This window comes from Mesoplodon mirus (genome assembly GCF_964341445.2).
Source record: "Mesoplodon mirus genome assembly, chromosome: 7".
Lineage (NCBI taxonomy): Eukaryota > Metazoa > Chordata > Mammalia > Artiodactyla > Ziphiidae > Mesoplodon > Mesoplodon mirus.
In genome coordinates this window covers 59265446-59282394 of record NC_138983.1, presented here as the reverse complement: position 1 = coordinate 59282394, position 16949 = coordinate 59265446, and the positions used below count along the sequence as shown (strand labels likewise).

The 16949-nt window shown below is 42.0% G+C and overlaps 2 protein-coding genes across 2 annotated transcripts; one reads left to right on the top strand and one right to left on the bottom strand.

The window, feature by feature from the left end:
• The first annotated feature begins 5680 nt into the window (after window positions 1-5680).
• On the top strand, window positions 5681-7065 carry LOC309808536 (hemoglobin subunit beta). The gene is made up of 3 exons (XM_082628893.1): window positions 5681-5839; window positions 5968-6190; window positions 6810-7065. The coding sequence occupies exons 1-3, from the start codon at window positions 5748-5750 to the stop codon at window positions 6936-6938; spliced, it is 444 nt and encodes a 147-aa protein (XP_082485019.1). The 5' UTR covers window positions 5681-5747; the 3' UTR covers window positions 6939-7065.
• A 5334-nt stretch (window positions 7066-12399) lies between these two features.
• LOC309808520 (lethal(3)malignant brain tumor-like protein 2) lies at window positions 12400-16244 on the bottom strand. Its single transcript, XM_082628876.1, is given in 2 exon segments — window positions 12400-16201; window positions 16203-16244. Coding segments are annotated over 2 exon segments (2124 nt in total). The 5' UTR covers window positions 16230-16244; the 3' UTR covers window positions 12400-14104.
• Between the last annotated feature and the right edge of the window lie 705 nt (window positions 16245-16949).

Genomic DNA, 16949 nt, shown 5'->3' with positions numbered 1-16949 from the left:
CTTTCCATACCACCACCCCCACCTTCACCCACTTTTCACTTTTCTTCCTATCAAGCACACTCACCCTCCATGCTGTATAAGCATTCCTGCATATTTTGTACTATCCCACGTGACTACTGTGCCTTTTGTAGTAGGTCCTCCATAGACAGTAAATGTATACTTATTAAATGAAATAATCAATGAATGAGTAATTATTTCTTGTCTTAGAACTCCTGGGAGTAGAGGACAATCCAAACAATAGACCATTGCATAGAGTTTCTTTGTGTTAATGCACAAAGAAAGTAAACCACTGAGGAAGCATATAGGAAAATAAACCGCTCATCAGACATTTGTTCTGTCATCATAGGTAGTAAAGTATCTTTGAGCATTATTTTTGTTAAATGTAACATTAGAAGGATTTCGAGAACCTTCTAACTTATATGCATTTCTTTAAATCTATATCATGTTCCTGTTGATTAATTTTAGACTTACTTGACTACCTGAAACAGAACATGTTGCTTCCATCTATAAAAAGTGTTTTTATAATAATTCTGTTTCACTACCAGGTTATAGACAATGCATTATAGTTTACTCTTTCACCACTATACTGTGAATCAACTGAAGGCAGAAGATTTTTTAAGTATTTATTTGTTTCTTCTCAGGTCATTGCACACAGTAGGCACTGAGAACGCTTTACATCCCAACAGTATGTTTAAGAACCACCTGGTTACATCCCAGAAGCAGAGGAGCCTCAGGAGGATTCTAGGAAGTTTCCTTTCACACTCCTGAGCACAGAAAAGTCATCATAAGAATCAGACATTAGGAGACAAAGAGATTTCCAAAGGATTAGAAAGAGGGTAAGAGAGGCTGTGGGTTTCACAATCTGGAAATGAGGAAACAAAGTACCATTCTTCCCTCTAAATGGTCATAATATATATATATATATGTATATATATATATATATAAAGACTTACTACACTCTCTTTTGTTCCTTCACCTCTGAAACTGACCAATGAATCGAGACAAGAAGTTGGACCTGAAATCTCCAATACTGGAGAATTCAAGAGAACATCACTGGGATAAGACTTGGATCAATTTCAAATGATTACTATATACTAGGTGTTGGTGTCTCCACATCGGGAGTGAGGAAGTCAAGGGATGGAAGGAGACTCTGGCAGCTTTTTATATGCTTTCATTCCTTGTTAAAGTGGAGCTTCTGTAAAAGTCTAGGAGTAAAATTAATTCCTTAGTATTTGATTTCAATTTTATGTGATAATTTACCGAACGGTTATTTCTATTTCCTGCTACCATGTTGCTTTATAGACTATGTTCAGTATGTGTTCATGAAGATGGGGTATGTGTGTGGAAGAAAGAGAGTGGAAAGCGAAAGGAGGCAATGAGAGAGAGCCAGAGCCAGAGAGTCAGAGAGAGAGGGAAAGGGAGGGGAGAAGTAAGACAGTGAGAGAGAAAAGGAAGTACCTAATACTCTGCATTATGTTCCATAACCATTTTAAAATAATTTAATGTCAAGGGAATTCAGCATAACTTTCTAGATTATCCATCTCTTGAGCCTCAGAGAAAAGCCCTGAAGGTTTGGCTTTAGGATTTAATGCCTTACATATTTGTAAACTGTTTCCAGACTGAAGCCACGATTCTGCCTCTAAAGATGTACAGTTCCAAATTTAACTTGGGAGAGACTGTCCCTTTGCTCTTGATATGTCAGTACCATAGCCCACTTATGAGGTAAGCAAAGCTAATTCTGAATGAAAATCTGAGCCCAATAGAGGAAATATTATTAAGGATGTTACTAACTGAGACATTAACTGTTCTGTAATAATTAGAATATAATTCCTTTATCAAAGTTATGGTTATACTGAATTTATTGTTTTATAGACAGAAATATGACTTTTTTTCTTTTTAAATGAGTTAATCCATACTGTTCTTAAACTATTCTGTGTGTATGACCTCTGTTTCTATGAGTTCTGCTCTTCATGGAGCATTTTTCTTTTATTTAATCATATTTATTTAATTTAGTTTCAATTTATTTTGTTATATTTTATTTTGCTTTATTATTTTTGCAAGAATGCCAAAACTGTGGTAAGTAAGATATTGTGTATCTGGGAGAGGAGTAAATAATAACTGCTTTACCCAGAGAAATATAGATTAGATTGCTGAAATGGTCTACTTGGGGAATTAAAATTGAACACTAGAGCATGTACAAAAGAGTTCTAAATGAAAAGTAATTTTTGAAACAGATGATAAAACCACACATCTCTGGATAAATGTCATGATTCTCTTGAAGAAAGTTAATAATCATCCTCTTAATTATATTCAGACTAGGCCCATCTGGTATAGAACATTTGGAATTAGTTAAACTTGACCGACTAGAGTAAAGGAAAAAGAAAAATAAAAACTCTCTCTAAGGGACTTGTAACGTGTGTGTGGGAGGGCGGGGGGGGCATGCATGTGTGTGTTTAGTGCTCACTGCGGCTGGAATCAAAGTAGAGCAGACATGCTGAGGATCCCTTCACAGACTACAAATTAGCTCACAATGATGAAGGTGTCAGTGGGCCTGAGAAATGTTCCAGAACCTTTCAGTGCTGACCTGGATTTGAGCTTGAGGCTCTGAACATACACCATTTATCACACAATTCACTCTTCCTTATATTTGCCTGGTATGTCTGAGCTTTTGATGCCTTATTACAACTTGAAGCCTTGTCCCTGCAGGGTTATGATAATAGAAGGAGAAACCTGTTTAACTCTTTAATCATACCAAGTAGCAACAGTGAAACAAAGCAGCAACTCTTGCCCTGAGACATGGATGGTGCTGGCTGCCACAGTTGTCCACACAGAAGAGTGGCTCATAGGCCATCCATGGCAGAGGAAGGCATAAGAAAGAAGACACAACTCTAATAAAGATGTTAAAAAAAAAAAGAAAGAAGACACAATTGAAGAATTTAGGTGTATATGTATACAACAGAATAATACCCAGCCATAAGAACAACATGGATTGACCTGGAGGGTATTATGCTTGGTTAAATAAGTCAGACAGAGAGAGGCAAATACTGCATGTTGTCACTTTTATGTGGAATCTGAAGAACAAAACAAACAAATTCATATAAATAAAGAAAAAGAGACTCACAGATATAGAGAGCAAACTATTGGTTAGCAGTGGGAAGAGATGAGAGGGGAGGGTCAGGATAGGGGTAGGGAATTAAGAGGTACAAACTACCATGTATAAAATAGATAAGCAACAATGATATATTGTATAGCACTGGAATTATAGCTATTATCTTGTAATAGCTTTTAATGGAGTATAATCTATAAAAGTACTAAATAAATCACTATGCTGTACACCTGAAACTAATATAATAGTGTAGATCAACTATACTTCAATTAAAATTAATTAATTAAATTAAAATTAAAATCAAAAGAATTTAGGGAAACCACCTCTGAAAACAGGAAATGGTAGGGGAAGTCTTTAAGTAGGTGCTATTTCTGTCAGTCAAGACGGCAAAATTGTAGCCTTGACAATTTGGCTCTTTACAGGATAATATAGACATATTCTATACTATTATTTAGTAAGTTCCATGAGTTTTCCATGACACAGGTTTCCTGAAAAGATATGTCCAAACTTCCCCAGAAGTGGTCCTTTCACGTACATATGCCTGACCTCTGATATCAGGAGTCTGAAATAGGGTCTTGAAAAGAGTACAAACGTAAAACAATGATAAAGCTAATAGAGGTTTCAATTGAATAAAATGAAACTCAAAACCTAAAGGTCAAACCAAATGTGAGGTTGGTTTTTTTGGTTGTTTTTGTTTTTAACATTTAAAACATTTGAAAGACGTCTTTCCCCAGAAATCAACATGTAAAATTTTTTTCCCAAGGATAGAACAATAGTAAGATCCTCTTTGCTTCAATGTTTTAGAAAAGAATGAATATAAACTGAAAATGATTAAATTCTATCATTTTTACCCCTATAATCTTTTTTGGGCATATAATTCTGCCCTAACCTCCAGATAGCAAAACAAGAACCAAGATTTTCTTACATGTCTGAGAATAGTCAGAGTGAATTTGTTCACAAGTGCTTGATGGGGCTTAAGACAGATAAAGGGTTGAGGAATCTTTATCTAGCAATGATGGAGAAAATATTTTGGAAAATGGAGCAATGAAAGTGGGAATTTTATGTATTTCTTTGGAACAATGAGAAATAGAGACGTCCTTTTCTCCTAGCTCACCTAAAAGTTATTTTAGTTGGAGTTTCAGAGCCTTAGAGCTGAAAGGATGAGAGATTTTTGTTAAACATGTGTTGCCAATGATGACAAAGCAGAGAGAAAGGTGATTCTAGACATCAAGGTGCCCGAATCAGGAGAGTCTAAGGTAGGAGAAACATGGTGAGTAAAAATCGTATGGCCCTTTCCTTACCGAAAGGAAAAGAGAATTCAGGAAGCAGGCAAGATGCAGAAGGTAGAGATGAGGAAAAGTAGGGAACATAACTAATAGGGGCACTTGAGATCTTATGCTGAGCTCAGAAATGCTTGCTGCTTTTGCTTTTTTCATTGAATTTTTTAATAGTAAGAAGCAGAACTCTATACTTATAGAGAAGGTTTTCCTGCCTAAGAAGTTAACAGGATTTATTACATGGAGAAAAAAGAGGGAGAAGGAATATTGGAAAAGCTGTACATATAGAGGAATGAATTTTAGTAAAAGAAGGAGCAAACAAACAAAATTATAGAGAGAAAATAGAATTATGGGTGATGAATTTAAATAAGAGAAATTGTTATAAACACAGCATTCTTAGTGGCCTAGGGGAGGAAGAGAAATCATCTGAACCCAGGTTAGAATGCCTTTCCACATTTTTACCCCTCCTTTTAAATTATGGAGAAGCTTCTCTTTCTCCCAGACCCTTTCCCAGGTCAGTCCAGGAAGAAACAAGTTATATGCCTCTGCTTAGTCTTTGAAAACATTGCTTCCCCCAGGGTAACTAAAACCTTGGAGATGTGATCAATTTTTTACTTATTTGTGTTTCTTACTACACTGAGAGATCTCTGTTTTCATCTATGGATTCCCAAACCCTAATAGAGGAACTATCTCACAGGACCTCTCGATTCATATTTCTATTTTTCTATCATTATTTATTTGGTCATAAATTAAGAAAAAAATGAATGAGTAGATGAATGAATGAATGAATATTTGTTTCCTTACCAGAAGGATTTAATCCCAATCAAGAGAAGAAATGACATACATACTTAGAACTAGGGCAGAGGTTTTATCCTTGCTGTCCTTGTAATAATTTTGCATATTCTGAAGGCACAGGATATGATCCATCCATAGAGTCTTAAGTGGAATCACAGTGGGCAAATCCCTTCCACATTCTGGACCTCAGATTCTTCAGTTGTGTACTAAGAAAATAGAGGAGGCAGTCTCTAAGAGATTACTACACTGTGATTCTAAAAATTGTACAAGTGAATTTGCCAAGGATGATGATTTTAGCAGCAATTTGTATTGCTGGAATGAGTGGGGCCTGGAGATACCCAGAGAGAGGGCTGAAGGCCTGGAGTCAGTGCAGGAATGCTAAGGAGATGTATGGCTCTCATCATTCAAGCCTCACCCTGTTGAACCACACCCCAGCATGGGCCAATCTGGTCACAGAAGCAGGGATGGCAGGAGGCAGGGCTGGGCATAAAAGGAAGAGCAAGGCCAGAGGCTGCTTGCACTTGCTTCTGACACAACCGTGTTCACTAGCAACTACACGAACAGACACCATGGTGCATCTGACTGGTGAGGAGAAGTCTGCCGTCGCTGCCCTATGGGCCAAGGTGAACGTGGAGGAAGTTGGTGGTGAGGCCCTGGGCAGGTACGTATCCAGCTGACAGGCACGCTTAAGGAGAGTGAATGGCAGCTGGGCACGTGGAGACAGAGCAATCCCCTGAGATCCTGACAGGTGCTGACTCCCTCTGTCCTTTTGCTGTTTTCACCCCTTAGGCTGCTGGTTGTCTACCCCTGGACTCAGAGGTTCTTTGAGGCCTTTGGGGACCTGTCCACTGCTGATGCTGTTATGAAGAACCCTAATGTGAAGAAACATGGCAAGAAGGTGCTAGGCTCCTTTAGTGACGGCCTGAAGCATCTCGACGACCTCAAGGGTACGTTTGCTGCGCTCAGTGAGCTGCACTGTGACAAGCTGCACGTGGATCCTGAGAACTTCAAGGTGAGTCTATGGGACCCTCAATGGTCTCCTTCTTCTTCTTTTTTGTGGTCAAGCTCGTGTCATGGGGAGAGGGCTCAATGGCAGGATGCAGTTTAGAATGGAAGAGAGGTATTCTGCTTAAGGCACTATGGACTCCCCGGGACCCTTTTTTTATTTTAGTTTATTTTACCCTGTTTGCTCACAACCATCACCTCCTCTTTTTCATTCTTGTTCTCCTCTGTTTTGTTCCCTGCAATGCCTTCTCCTTTTTAAATCACACTTTATTTAGAGTGCCTAATTTAAAAAAAAAGACTTTCTTTTTTTATCCACTTAAAAAATGCTATCTAATAATTTCCTCTTATCTCTTCCTTTAGAAGGAAGGAGGATAAAATGTTGTATTGCTTCTTGAAATGGTTCTAAAGAATAAAAATGAAAACACGTTCTGGATTAAGACAGAAAGAGAGAAACATTTCTAAATATAAATTCAGGCTGATATGGATGGATTCACATGAGTAGTAACCCTGACACTTCAGCTACTTTTCTGCTTATACCCTAGGGACACAGTTTGGGATGAGACTTAAATACTCTAAGCTGGGTCCCTCTACTAACCATGCTCTTGCTTTTTATCTCTTCCACACAGCTCCTAGGCAACGTGCTGGTGGTTGTGCTGGCTCGTCACTTTGGCAAGGAATTCACCCCAGAGCTTCAGGCTGCCTATCAGAAGGTGGTGGCTGGTGTGGCTAACGCCTTGGCCCACAAGTACCATTGAGATCCTGGCCTATTTCTTGGTGACCATTGGAAGACCATATTTCCCTAGATTCTATTTTTTGAACATGGGGAAATAATGTTTACCCTCAAGGGTATGGCTTCTGCCTAATAAAGAACTTTCAGCACAATTTCCTGATTCTTTTTACTCATTTTTTTCCCCTAAGGATATGGGAAAGTCCCTGAAGGTCTACAGATAGGGTGCCTTTGTGTCTCATACAAAGAAGTCAAGGGAAATGAGAAAAGGAAGGGGGCCATACACAGTCAATAATGGATGAAACTTCTATCTTAAGGCGTAAAAACTGTCAAGAAGATTTGAAATATAGAGAGGATACTGGCATTACAGGGGCTCTATGGGAGACCTCAAACCTAAGACAGAAACTTCAGGTTAATGTTCTGACCCATTTCCAGTAATTACTCAAAAAATAATGTGCTCAAGCAGAGACATAATGATTGCTCAAAGTACTGTTGTGTCTCATTTTTTCCTACTTCTCTTGCTTGCATGCTGTAGGCAGCAATGCTATATTACATCAGATATTCCTGTTCTAAGGCATAACCTCCCTCTCTCACTTGCCCCAACAGACCTCAAAATTAACCCTACTCTCCCTTTTGAGTTAAAGTTCAGTGATCACATACCACCTGCTCACATATCTTTTTACCCTGGTCTCAATGAACTTTCCAGTATTGCCTAAGGAAATCTTTCCATACCACGACCCCCACCTTCACCCACTTTTCACTTTTCTTCCTATCAAGCACACTCACCCTCCATGCTGTATAAGCATTCCTGCATATTTTGTACTATCCCACGTGACTACTGTGCCTTTTATAGTAGGTCCTCCATAGACAGTAAATGTATACTTATTAAATGAAATAATCAATGAATGAGTAATTATTTCTTGTCTTAGAACTCCTGGGAGTAGAGGACAATCCAAACAATAGACCATTGCATAGAGTTTCTTTGTGTTAATGCACAAAGAAAGTAAACCACTGAGGAAGCATATAGGAAAATAAACTGCTCATCAGATATTTGCTGTGTCATCATAGGTAATAAAGTATCTATGAGCATTATTTTTGTCAAATGTAACATTAGAAGGATTTCGAGAACCTTCTAACTTATATGCATTTCTTTAAATCTATATCATGTTCCTGTTGATTAATTTTAGACTTACTTGACTACCTGAAACAGAACATGTTGCTTCCATCTATAAAAAGTGTTTTTATAATAATTCTGTTTCACTACCAGGTTATAGACAATGCATTATAGTTTACTCTTTCACCACTATACTGTGAATCAACTGAAGGCAGAAGATTTTTTAGGTATTTATTTGTTTCTTCTCAGGTCATTGCACACAGTAGGCACTGAGAACGCTTTTCATCCCAACAGTATGTTTAAGAACCACCTGGTTACATCCCAGAAGCAGAGGAGCCTCAGGAGGATTCTAGGAAGTTTCCTTTCACACTCCTGAGCACAGAAAAGTCATCATAAGAATCAGACATTAGGAGACAAAGAGATTTCCAAAGGATTAGAAAGAGGGTAAGAGAGGCTGTGGGTTTCACAATCTGGAAATGAGGAAACAAAGTACCATTCTTCCCTCTAAATGGTCATAATATATATATATATATAAAGACTTACTACTCTCTTTTGTTCCTTCACCTCTGAAACTGGTCAATGAATCTAGACAAGAAGTTGGGCCTGAAAATCTCCAATACTGGAGAATTCAAGAAAACATCACTGGGATAAGACTTGGATCAATTTCAAACGATTACTATATACTAGGTGTTGGTGTCTCCACATCGGGAGTGAGGAAGTCAAGGGATGGAAGGAGTCTCTGGCAGCTTTTTATATGCTTTCATTCCTTGTTAAAGTGGATCTTCTGTAAAAGTCTAGGAGTAAAATTAATTCCTTAGTATTTGATTTCAATTTTATGTGATAATTTACCGAACGGTTATTTCTATTTCCTGCTACCGTGTTGCTTTATAGACTATGTTCAGTATGTGTTCATGAAGATGGGGTATGTGTGTGGAAGAAAGAGAGATGGAAAACGAGAGGAGGCAATGAGAGAGAGCCAGAGCCAGAGAGTCAGAGAGAGAGGGAAAGGGAGGGGAGAAGGAAGGCTGTGAGAGAGAAGGGGAAGTACCTAATACTCTGCATTACGTTCCATAACCATTTTAAAATAAACTAATTTAATGTCAAGGGAATTCAGCATAATATTCTAGATTTTCCATCTCTGGAGCCTCAGAGAAGGGCCCTGAAGGTTTGGATTTAGGATTTAATGTCTTACATATTTGTAAACTGTTTCCAGACTGAAGCCAAGATTCTGCCTCTAAAGATGAACAGTTCCAAATTTAACTTGGGAGAGACTGTCCCTTTGCTCTTGATATGTCAGTAACATAGCCCACTTATGAGGTAAGCAAAGCTAATTCTGAATGAAAATCTGGGCCCAATAGAGTAAATATTAATAAGGAAGTTATTAACTGAGACATTAACTGTTCTGTAATAATTAGAATATAACTCCTTTATCAAAGTTACGGTTATACTGATTTTTTTAATAGACAGAAATATGACTTTTTTTTCTTTTTAAATGAGTTAAACCATACTATTCTTAAACTATTCTGTTTGTATGACCTCTGTTTCTATGAGTTCTGCTGTTCATGGAGCATTTTTGTTTTATTTAATTGTATTTATTTAATTTATTTTGTTATATTTTATTTTGCTTTATTATTTTGGGAAGAATGCCAAAACTGTGGTAACTAAGATATTGTGTATCTGGGAGAGGAGTAATAACTGCTTTACCCAGAAACATATAGATTAGATTGCTGAAATGGTCTACTTGGGGAAATAAAATTGAACACTAGAGCACGTACAAAAGAGTTCTAACTGAAAAGTAGTTTTTGAAACAGATGATAAAACCCCACATGTCTGTATAAATGTCATGATTCTCTTGAAGAAAGTTAATAATCATCCTCTTAATTATATTCAGACTAGGCCCATCTGGTATAGAACATTTGGAATTAGTTAAACTTGACCGACTAGAGTAAAGGAAAAAGAAAAATAAAAAAACTCTCTCTCGGGGACTTGTAGCATGTGTGTGTGTGTGGGGGGGGGCAGGGGGACATGCACGTGTGTGTTTAGTGCTCACTGCGGCTGGAATCAAAGTAGAGCAGACATGCTGTGGATCCCTTCACAGACTACAAATTAGCTCACAATGATGAAGGTGTCAGTGGGCCTGAGAAGTGTTCCAGAACCTTTGAGTGCTGACCTGGATTTGAGCTTGAGGCTCTGAACATACACCATTTATCACACAATTCACTCTTCCTTATATTTGCCTGGTATGTCTGAGCTTTTGATGCCTTATTACAACTTGAAGCCTTGTCCCTGCAGGGTTATGATAATAGAAGGAGAAACCTGTTTAACTCTTTAATCATACCAAGTAGCAACAGTGAAACAAAGCAGCAACTCTTGCCCTGAGACTTGGATGGTGCTGGCTGCCACAGTTGTCCACACAGAAGAGTGGCTCATAGGCCATCCACGGCAGAGGAAGGCATAAGAAAGAAGACACAACTCCAATAAAGATGTTAGAAAAAAAAAAAGAAAGAAGACACAATTGAAGAATTTAGGTGTGTATGTATACAATGGAATATTACCCAGCCATAATAACAACATGGATTGACCTGGAGGGTATTATGCTTGGTTAAATAAGTCAGACAGAGAGAGGCAAATACTGCATGTTGTCACTTTTATGTGGAATCTGAAAAACAAAACAAACAAATTCATATAAATAAAGAAAAAGAGACTCACAGATATAGAGAGCAAACTATTGGTTAGCAGTGGGAAGAGATGAGAGGGGAGGGTCAGGATAGGGGTAGGGAATTAAGAGGTACAAACTACCATGTATAAAATAGATAAGCAACAAGGATATATTATATAGCACTGGAATTATAGCCATTATCTTGTAAAAGCTTTTAATGGAGTATAATCTATAAAAGTACTAAATAAATTACTATGCTGTACACCTGAAACTAATATAATAGTGTAGATCAACTATACTTCAATTAAAATTAATTAATTAAATTAAAATTAAAATCAAAAGAATTTAGGGAAACCACCTCTGAAAACAGGAAATGGTAGGGGAAGTCTTTAAGTAGGTGCTATTTCTGTCAGTCAAGACGGCAAAATTGTAGCCTTGACAATTTGGCTCTTTACAGGATAATATAGACATATTCTATACTATTATTTAGTAAGTTCCATGAGTTTTCCATGACACAGGTTTCCTGAAAAGATATGTCCAAACTTCCCCAGAAGTGGTCCTTTCACGTACATATGCCTGACCTCTGATATCAGGAGTCTGAAATAGGGTCTTGAAAAGAGTACAAACGTAAAACAATGATAAAGCTAATAGAGGTTTCAATTGAATAAAATGAAACTCAAAACCTAAAGGTCAAACCAAATGTGAGGTTGGTTTTTTTGGTTGTTTTTGTTTTTAACATTTAAAACATTTGAAAGACGTCTTTCCCCAGAAATCAACATGTAAAATTTTTTTCCCAAGGATAGAACAATAGTAAGATCCTCTTTGCTTCAATGTTTTAGAAAAGAATGAATATAAATTGAAAATGTTTAAATTCTATCTTTTTTAACCGTATAATCTTTTTTTTTTTTTTTTTTTTTTTTTTGCGGTACACGGGCCTCTCACTGTTGTGGCCTCTCCCGTTGCAGAGCACAGGCTCTGGACGCGCAGGCTCAGTGGCCATGGCTCACGGGCCCAGCCGCTCCGCGGCATGTGGGATTCTCCCGGACCGGGGCACGAACCCGTGTCCCCTGCATCAGCAGGCGGACTCTCAACCACTGCGCCACCAGGGAAGCCCCCCTATAATCTTTTTTGGGCATATAATTCTGCCCTAACCTCCAGATAGCAAAACAAGAACCAAGATTTTCTTACATGTCTGAGAATAATCAGAGTGAATTTGTTCACAAGTGCTCGATGGGGCTTCGGAGAGGTGAAAGGGTTGAGGAATCTTTATTTATCTAGCAATGATGGAGAAAATATTTTGGAAAATGGAGCAATGAAAGTGGGAATTTTATGTATTTCTTTGGAACAATGAGAAATAGAGACGTCCTTTTCTCCTAGCTCACCTAAAAGTTATTTTAGTTGGAGTTTCAGAGCCTTAGAGCTGAAAGGATGAGAGATTTTTGTTAAACATGTGTTGCCAATGATGACAAAGCAGAGAGAAAGGTGATTCTAGACATCAAGGTGCCCGAATCAGGAGAGTCTAAGGTAGGAGAAACATGGTGAGTAAAAATCGTATGGCCCTTTCCTTACCGAAAGGAAAAGAGAATTCAGGAAGCAGGCAAGATGCAGAAGGTAGAGATGAGGAAAAGTAGGGAACATAACTAATAGGGGCACTTGAGATCTTATGCTGAGCTCAGAAATGCTTGCTGCTTTTGCTTTTTTCATTGAATTTTTTTTTTTTTTTTTTTTTTTTTCAGCAAGAAAGGGATTCAATTGTCTCATGCAAGTTAAGTATGGGAGGCCAGTCCAGGGCCGCAGCAGCAGCTAATCTTGCCCTCCAGCTCTGCCTGTTGTGCTCATGGCACCTGTAGGCTTCACTTCTCCATTCAGGAAGAAGCAACCGAAGGCCAAAATGCCATACAAGTCCTGTTTTCCTAGAAGCTCTTCAGTCAGAACTGGACCCATTAGCGGCAAGGGCATCTGGGATGATGAATTATTCTCAGCTGGGCAGTTTACCCTCAACAAAGGCAGAGATGAAGTGCACACACATGCCACCTTCCTCCCCTGGGGGCTAATGCCACTGACTGACCCGTCACCACTCAAGTCTGGTGTGTGTGAGATGGGGGTGGGGTCAGGCATGGCCCCTCTGTCCTGGGACCTGTCCCGTCCTTGGTCGTCACTGTGTTCCACACCTAGTCATGTTTTGGGGAACTCAGGCTGCAAGAGGGTGCTTTCTGGGCCCGGTTTCTATACCATGTGGGCCTGCAGAGGGTCTTTAGAAAAGGAAAAAGGATCAAGTTCTCTTTGAACTGACAGGAAATCAGCTCCCCTTGGGCTGGTCACTCCATCTCTGGGATGACACCCAACAGCTGGGTCCTGAGCACATCCACGGTCAGCACCCCATCTGGCAAGCACCTGACAGTCCAGGGAGCCAGATACCCGCCCGGCACAGCTGCAGCCCTTATAGGGGTGACACAGGGACCCACCCTGCCGTGCCGTCTCTCCCCAAACATGTAGAAGGAAAGAAAAGGGCTGAGGACAGCACCTGCCATCACCTTAGGTTCCAGGAAGAGGGTCTCTTGAAGAGAGGATGGATCAGAGGGAGGAGAGTTTCAAAGGAGACTAACTGGAAAAAAAAAAAAGCAGCTGAAATTTAGGCAGATGCTAGATGAACTTCTAGAAGGTACTTCAGAGAGAAGGGGATTCAAAACATGTTACGGAGTTAAGGACACGAACAGTGAGGAAAACGAGCCAGAAGTGTGTCCCCTCCAGGAGCTCCTCCAGGGCCACCTCAGCCAGCAGGGCTGACCACCCTACTCTGTCGCAGCCCTGTGACTTTCTGGCAGGGCCAGACCCGTCCCTGGTTAACGGGAATGAAAAGGACAGGTCCTAGCCCCGCTGGGCTCCAGAGCGGGTTAAGTTCAATGCTGGTGGCAGCCTCCCTCTCAGGGGATGTGTGTGCTCGTACACACATACACACAGACACACACATGCTGAGTGTGCTTGTACACACACACACGCTGAGTGTGCTTGTACACTACACACACACACACACACAGGCGTGCTGAGCTCACCCCCCCACCAACCAACTTGTCCTCCAGTGTGCGGCCCCTCACCCCTGGCAGTTGAGGGACACGGTGGGTGTGGACGGAGGCTGGTAAGGAAGAGCTTCGGGAACTCCAGCTGGAGAGGGAGCTGCTCACAGGCGAGTCTGCGGGTCTCAGCAGCCCTAGTCACGCCGGCCTTGCCTGGGAGGGGGCAGAGGTGACAGGGCGGGTCCGGGAGACCCTGGGTGTTTGTTCGCTGCCCAGCGCCCACCGCACCAGGCGGCATTCATGCGGAAAGGCTCAGTCTCCAGAGGAAAGTGGGGTGGAGGGGTGGTGGCAGTCGAGGTGCCCTGGGCTGGCTGCCAGCTGGGTGGCTGGGTGGGCAGCAAGAAGTCTCAGTTGTCTGTCTCCTGTTTGATGTTCTCGATGGGAACGGGCAGCTCTGGACTCGGGGCCTTGTCAGGCGTGGCCACATCGAGATGCTCTTCCTTTACACGCACGGTAATGATCTCATCAGGAACGGGCTCCGACGAGATCTTCTTCTCTGCCGCCTGCAGGTCGTCCTCCAGCAGGGGCTTCTTGGACCCCTGTCTGAGGGGCCGGGTCTTGGTTGGTGGTATTCTTTTTCTTTTCTTCCCAAACTGTTTCTTTTTCTTCTTTGTGGCCTCTTTGGCTTTCAGAGGAGTGGTGGGCTCTGTGGCCACGGGTGGCTGGAGCTGGTAGCCGGTGAGCTCACACCAGCCGACGGGGTAGATGTCTGGGGACTCACAGTCTACCCACTGGTCATACTCGCTGTCCCAGCCATCAAAGTGGATGCTGAGGAGACGATGCACCACCCGCTTCACAGTGGCCACACAGATCAGCCGGGGCTCCATGAGGTCCACGGCCTCCAGCTTCATGCCCACCTTGAAACCATGGTTGGGGCAGTCCATGTTGAAGAGTCTTGATGGAGCTGCTTTCGCCTTGGTCTTCTCCAAGTAGGTCTCCCAGTTGAAAGTGTGAGCCTCATACCCTTTTGGGGGTGTGAGCTCAATGTCATTCTTCTGGCAGAAGGTGGCTGGGAAGATGGCGTGGGAAGAGGCATGATAACAGAACCAGTCTGAGCCATCTGTGGAGGGCCCCCCGTCCACACAGATCATCAGGTAGCCATCCAGGAGGACCTTGCAGATGGTTGCCATGCAGATGTTGCCCAGATTCAGGGGGTCAATGGCTTCCAGTTTCATCCCCTCCTCAAACCAACCGCCTTCCGTGTAGACAGCTCGAACCTTCTTGAACAGATAAGGAACAGCATCGCAGTAGATCTTCCGGAAAGTGGGATGGTGGGCCATGTCGCTGCGCCTCTCTGACAGCTTGATGCCATGGCCGACACGCCTTGACCAACCCACTGGGTGGATCAGGGGGCTCCACATGTGGCACCAGAAGTCATCATCGCTGTCACCATCCTCGTAGAGGAGCCGTAGGCGACCCCCGATTACTGTGTCCACCACGGCCATGCGAGTCCGCGACACCTGGGACTTGTCCACCACCTCCAGCCGCATGCCCTGCCGAAAGGGGTACTTCATGCTCTCCACCATCTTGATATGGAAATCCACGGGAAGCGTCCTGGAGCCCACCAACCGTTTCATGAGGTAGCCCTTCCAATCGGTGAACTTGGCATGGATGGTCCGCGGGGGCACCAGGATCTTGCTGTTGATGGCACACCAGCCGATGGGGTGGACATCCACAGTCCCCAGGTTGCACCAGAAGTCATGGCTGGCGTCATTTTCAAAGCCTTCATACCGGAGCAGCACCCGGTACCCTGCCGCCTGGATGACCGAGGCGATCCAGTACACGCGGCTGGGGAGCACAGCATCGCTGTTGAGCACCTCCACCTTCATCCCCTTCATCACATCCTCCCACTGGTCATAGAGTGGGACGTGTTTAAAGCAGCTGACAGGAGCAGCCTTGTAACTGTGATCCTTCAGGAACTTCCCCCAGTCAAAACCCAAGACCAGCGCATCCTGCCCTGTTGGTGTCCCATCTGCAAGTTGTCCTGTCCCTTGGGAATGGAGGAAGGCTCCAATTTTGGCAGACCAGGCAGCTTTGTGCAGGACTTTGGCCTTCTTGGTAGGTGGTTTTCCCTGTAATCTAGCCAAGATACTGGCTTTCTTGGAGTTGGAGGAGTAGCTCCTAGAACAGGAGACGCTGCAGAATCTCTTGGTCTTGGAGAAGAAGGCTTCCCTCGTACCCACGATACCACACATCTCACAGACAGCTGGCTCAGAACCACTGCCATCCAAGGAGCGGGGAGTCCCAGGGCTAAGCAAATGCAAGGGGGAGGTGGGCAGCTCCCCTGCTTCCCGATCCTCATTTTCTGCTTCGCTTGACTCCTCGAGGTAGGAGCTGCTCTCACTGCCCGCACTGCTGTTATAACTCCGGAAACTGTCGTAGCCACCAAAGAGCTCCAAGTCATCATCTTCCTCTTCCTCCTCCATTGGTTCTGAAGTCTCCTCTCACCTCGGCGCCCCGGGGCTTCTCCATGAGACCTAACACAGTTTCTTCAACCGTCACCAGGTGCGGGAAGCCATATTGGCCTCCTCATTGAATTTTTTAATAGTAAGAAGCAGAACTCTATACTTATAGAGAAGGTTTTCCTGCCTAAGAAGTTAACAGGATTTATTACATGGAGAAAAAAGAGGGAGAAGGAATATTGGAAAAGCTGTACATATAGAGGAATGAATTTTAGTAAAAGAAGGAGCAAACAAACAAAATTATAGAGAGAAAATAGAATTATGGGTGATGAATTTAAATAAGAGAAATTGTTATAAACACAGCATTCTTAGTGGCCTAGGGGAGGAAGAGAAATCATCTGAACCCAGGTTAGAATGCCTTTCCACATTTTTACCCCTCCTTTTAAATTATGGAGAAGCTTCTCTTTCTCCCAGACCCTTTCCCAGGTCAGTCCAGGAAGAAACAAGTTATATGCCTCTGCTTAGTCTTTGAAAACATTGCTTCCCCCAGGGTAACTAAAACCTTGGAGATGTGATCAATTTTTTACTTATTTGTGTTTCTTACTACACTGAGAGATCTCTGTTTTCATCTATGGATTCCCAAACCCTAATAGAGGAACTATCTCACAGGACCTCTCGATTCATATTTCTATTTTTCTATCATTATTTATTTGGTCATAAATTAAGAAAAAAATGAATGAGTAGATGAATGAATGAATGAATATTTGTTTCCTTACCAGAAGGATTTAAT

What these genes read in the sequence shown, in the direction of transcription:
- LOC309808536 (XM_082628893.1), top strand. Translation starts at nt 5,748, where the DNA reads ATGGTGCATCTGACTGGTGAGGAGAAGTCTGCCGTCGCTGCCCTATGG. An exon ending in GGTGGTGAGGCCCTGGGCAG is followed by an intron (nt 5,840 to 5,967) that starts GTACGTATCCAG and finishes TTCACCCCTTAG; the next exon opens with GCTGCTGGTTGTCTACCCCT. An exon ending in TGGATCCTGAGAACTTCAAG is followed by an intron (nt 6,191 to 6,809) that starts GTGAGTCTATGG and finishes TCTTCCACACAG; the next exon opens with CTCCTAGGCAACGTGCTGGT.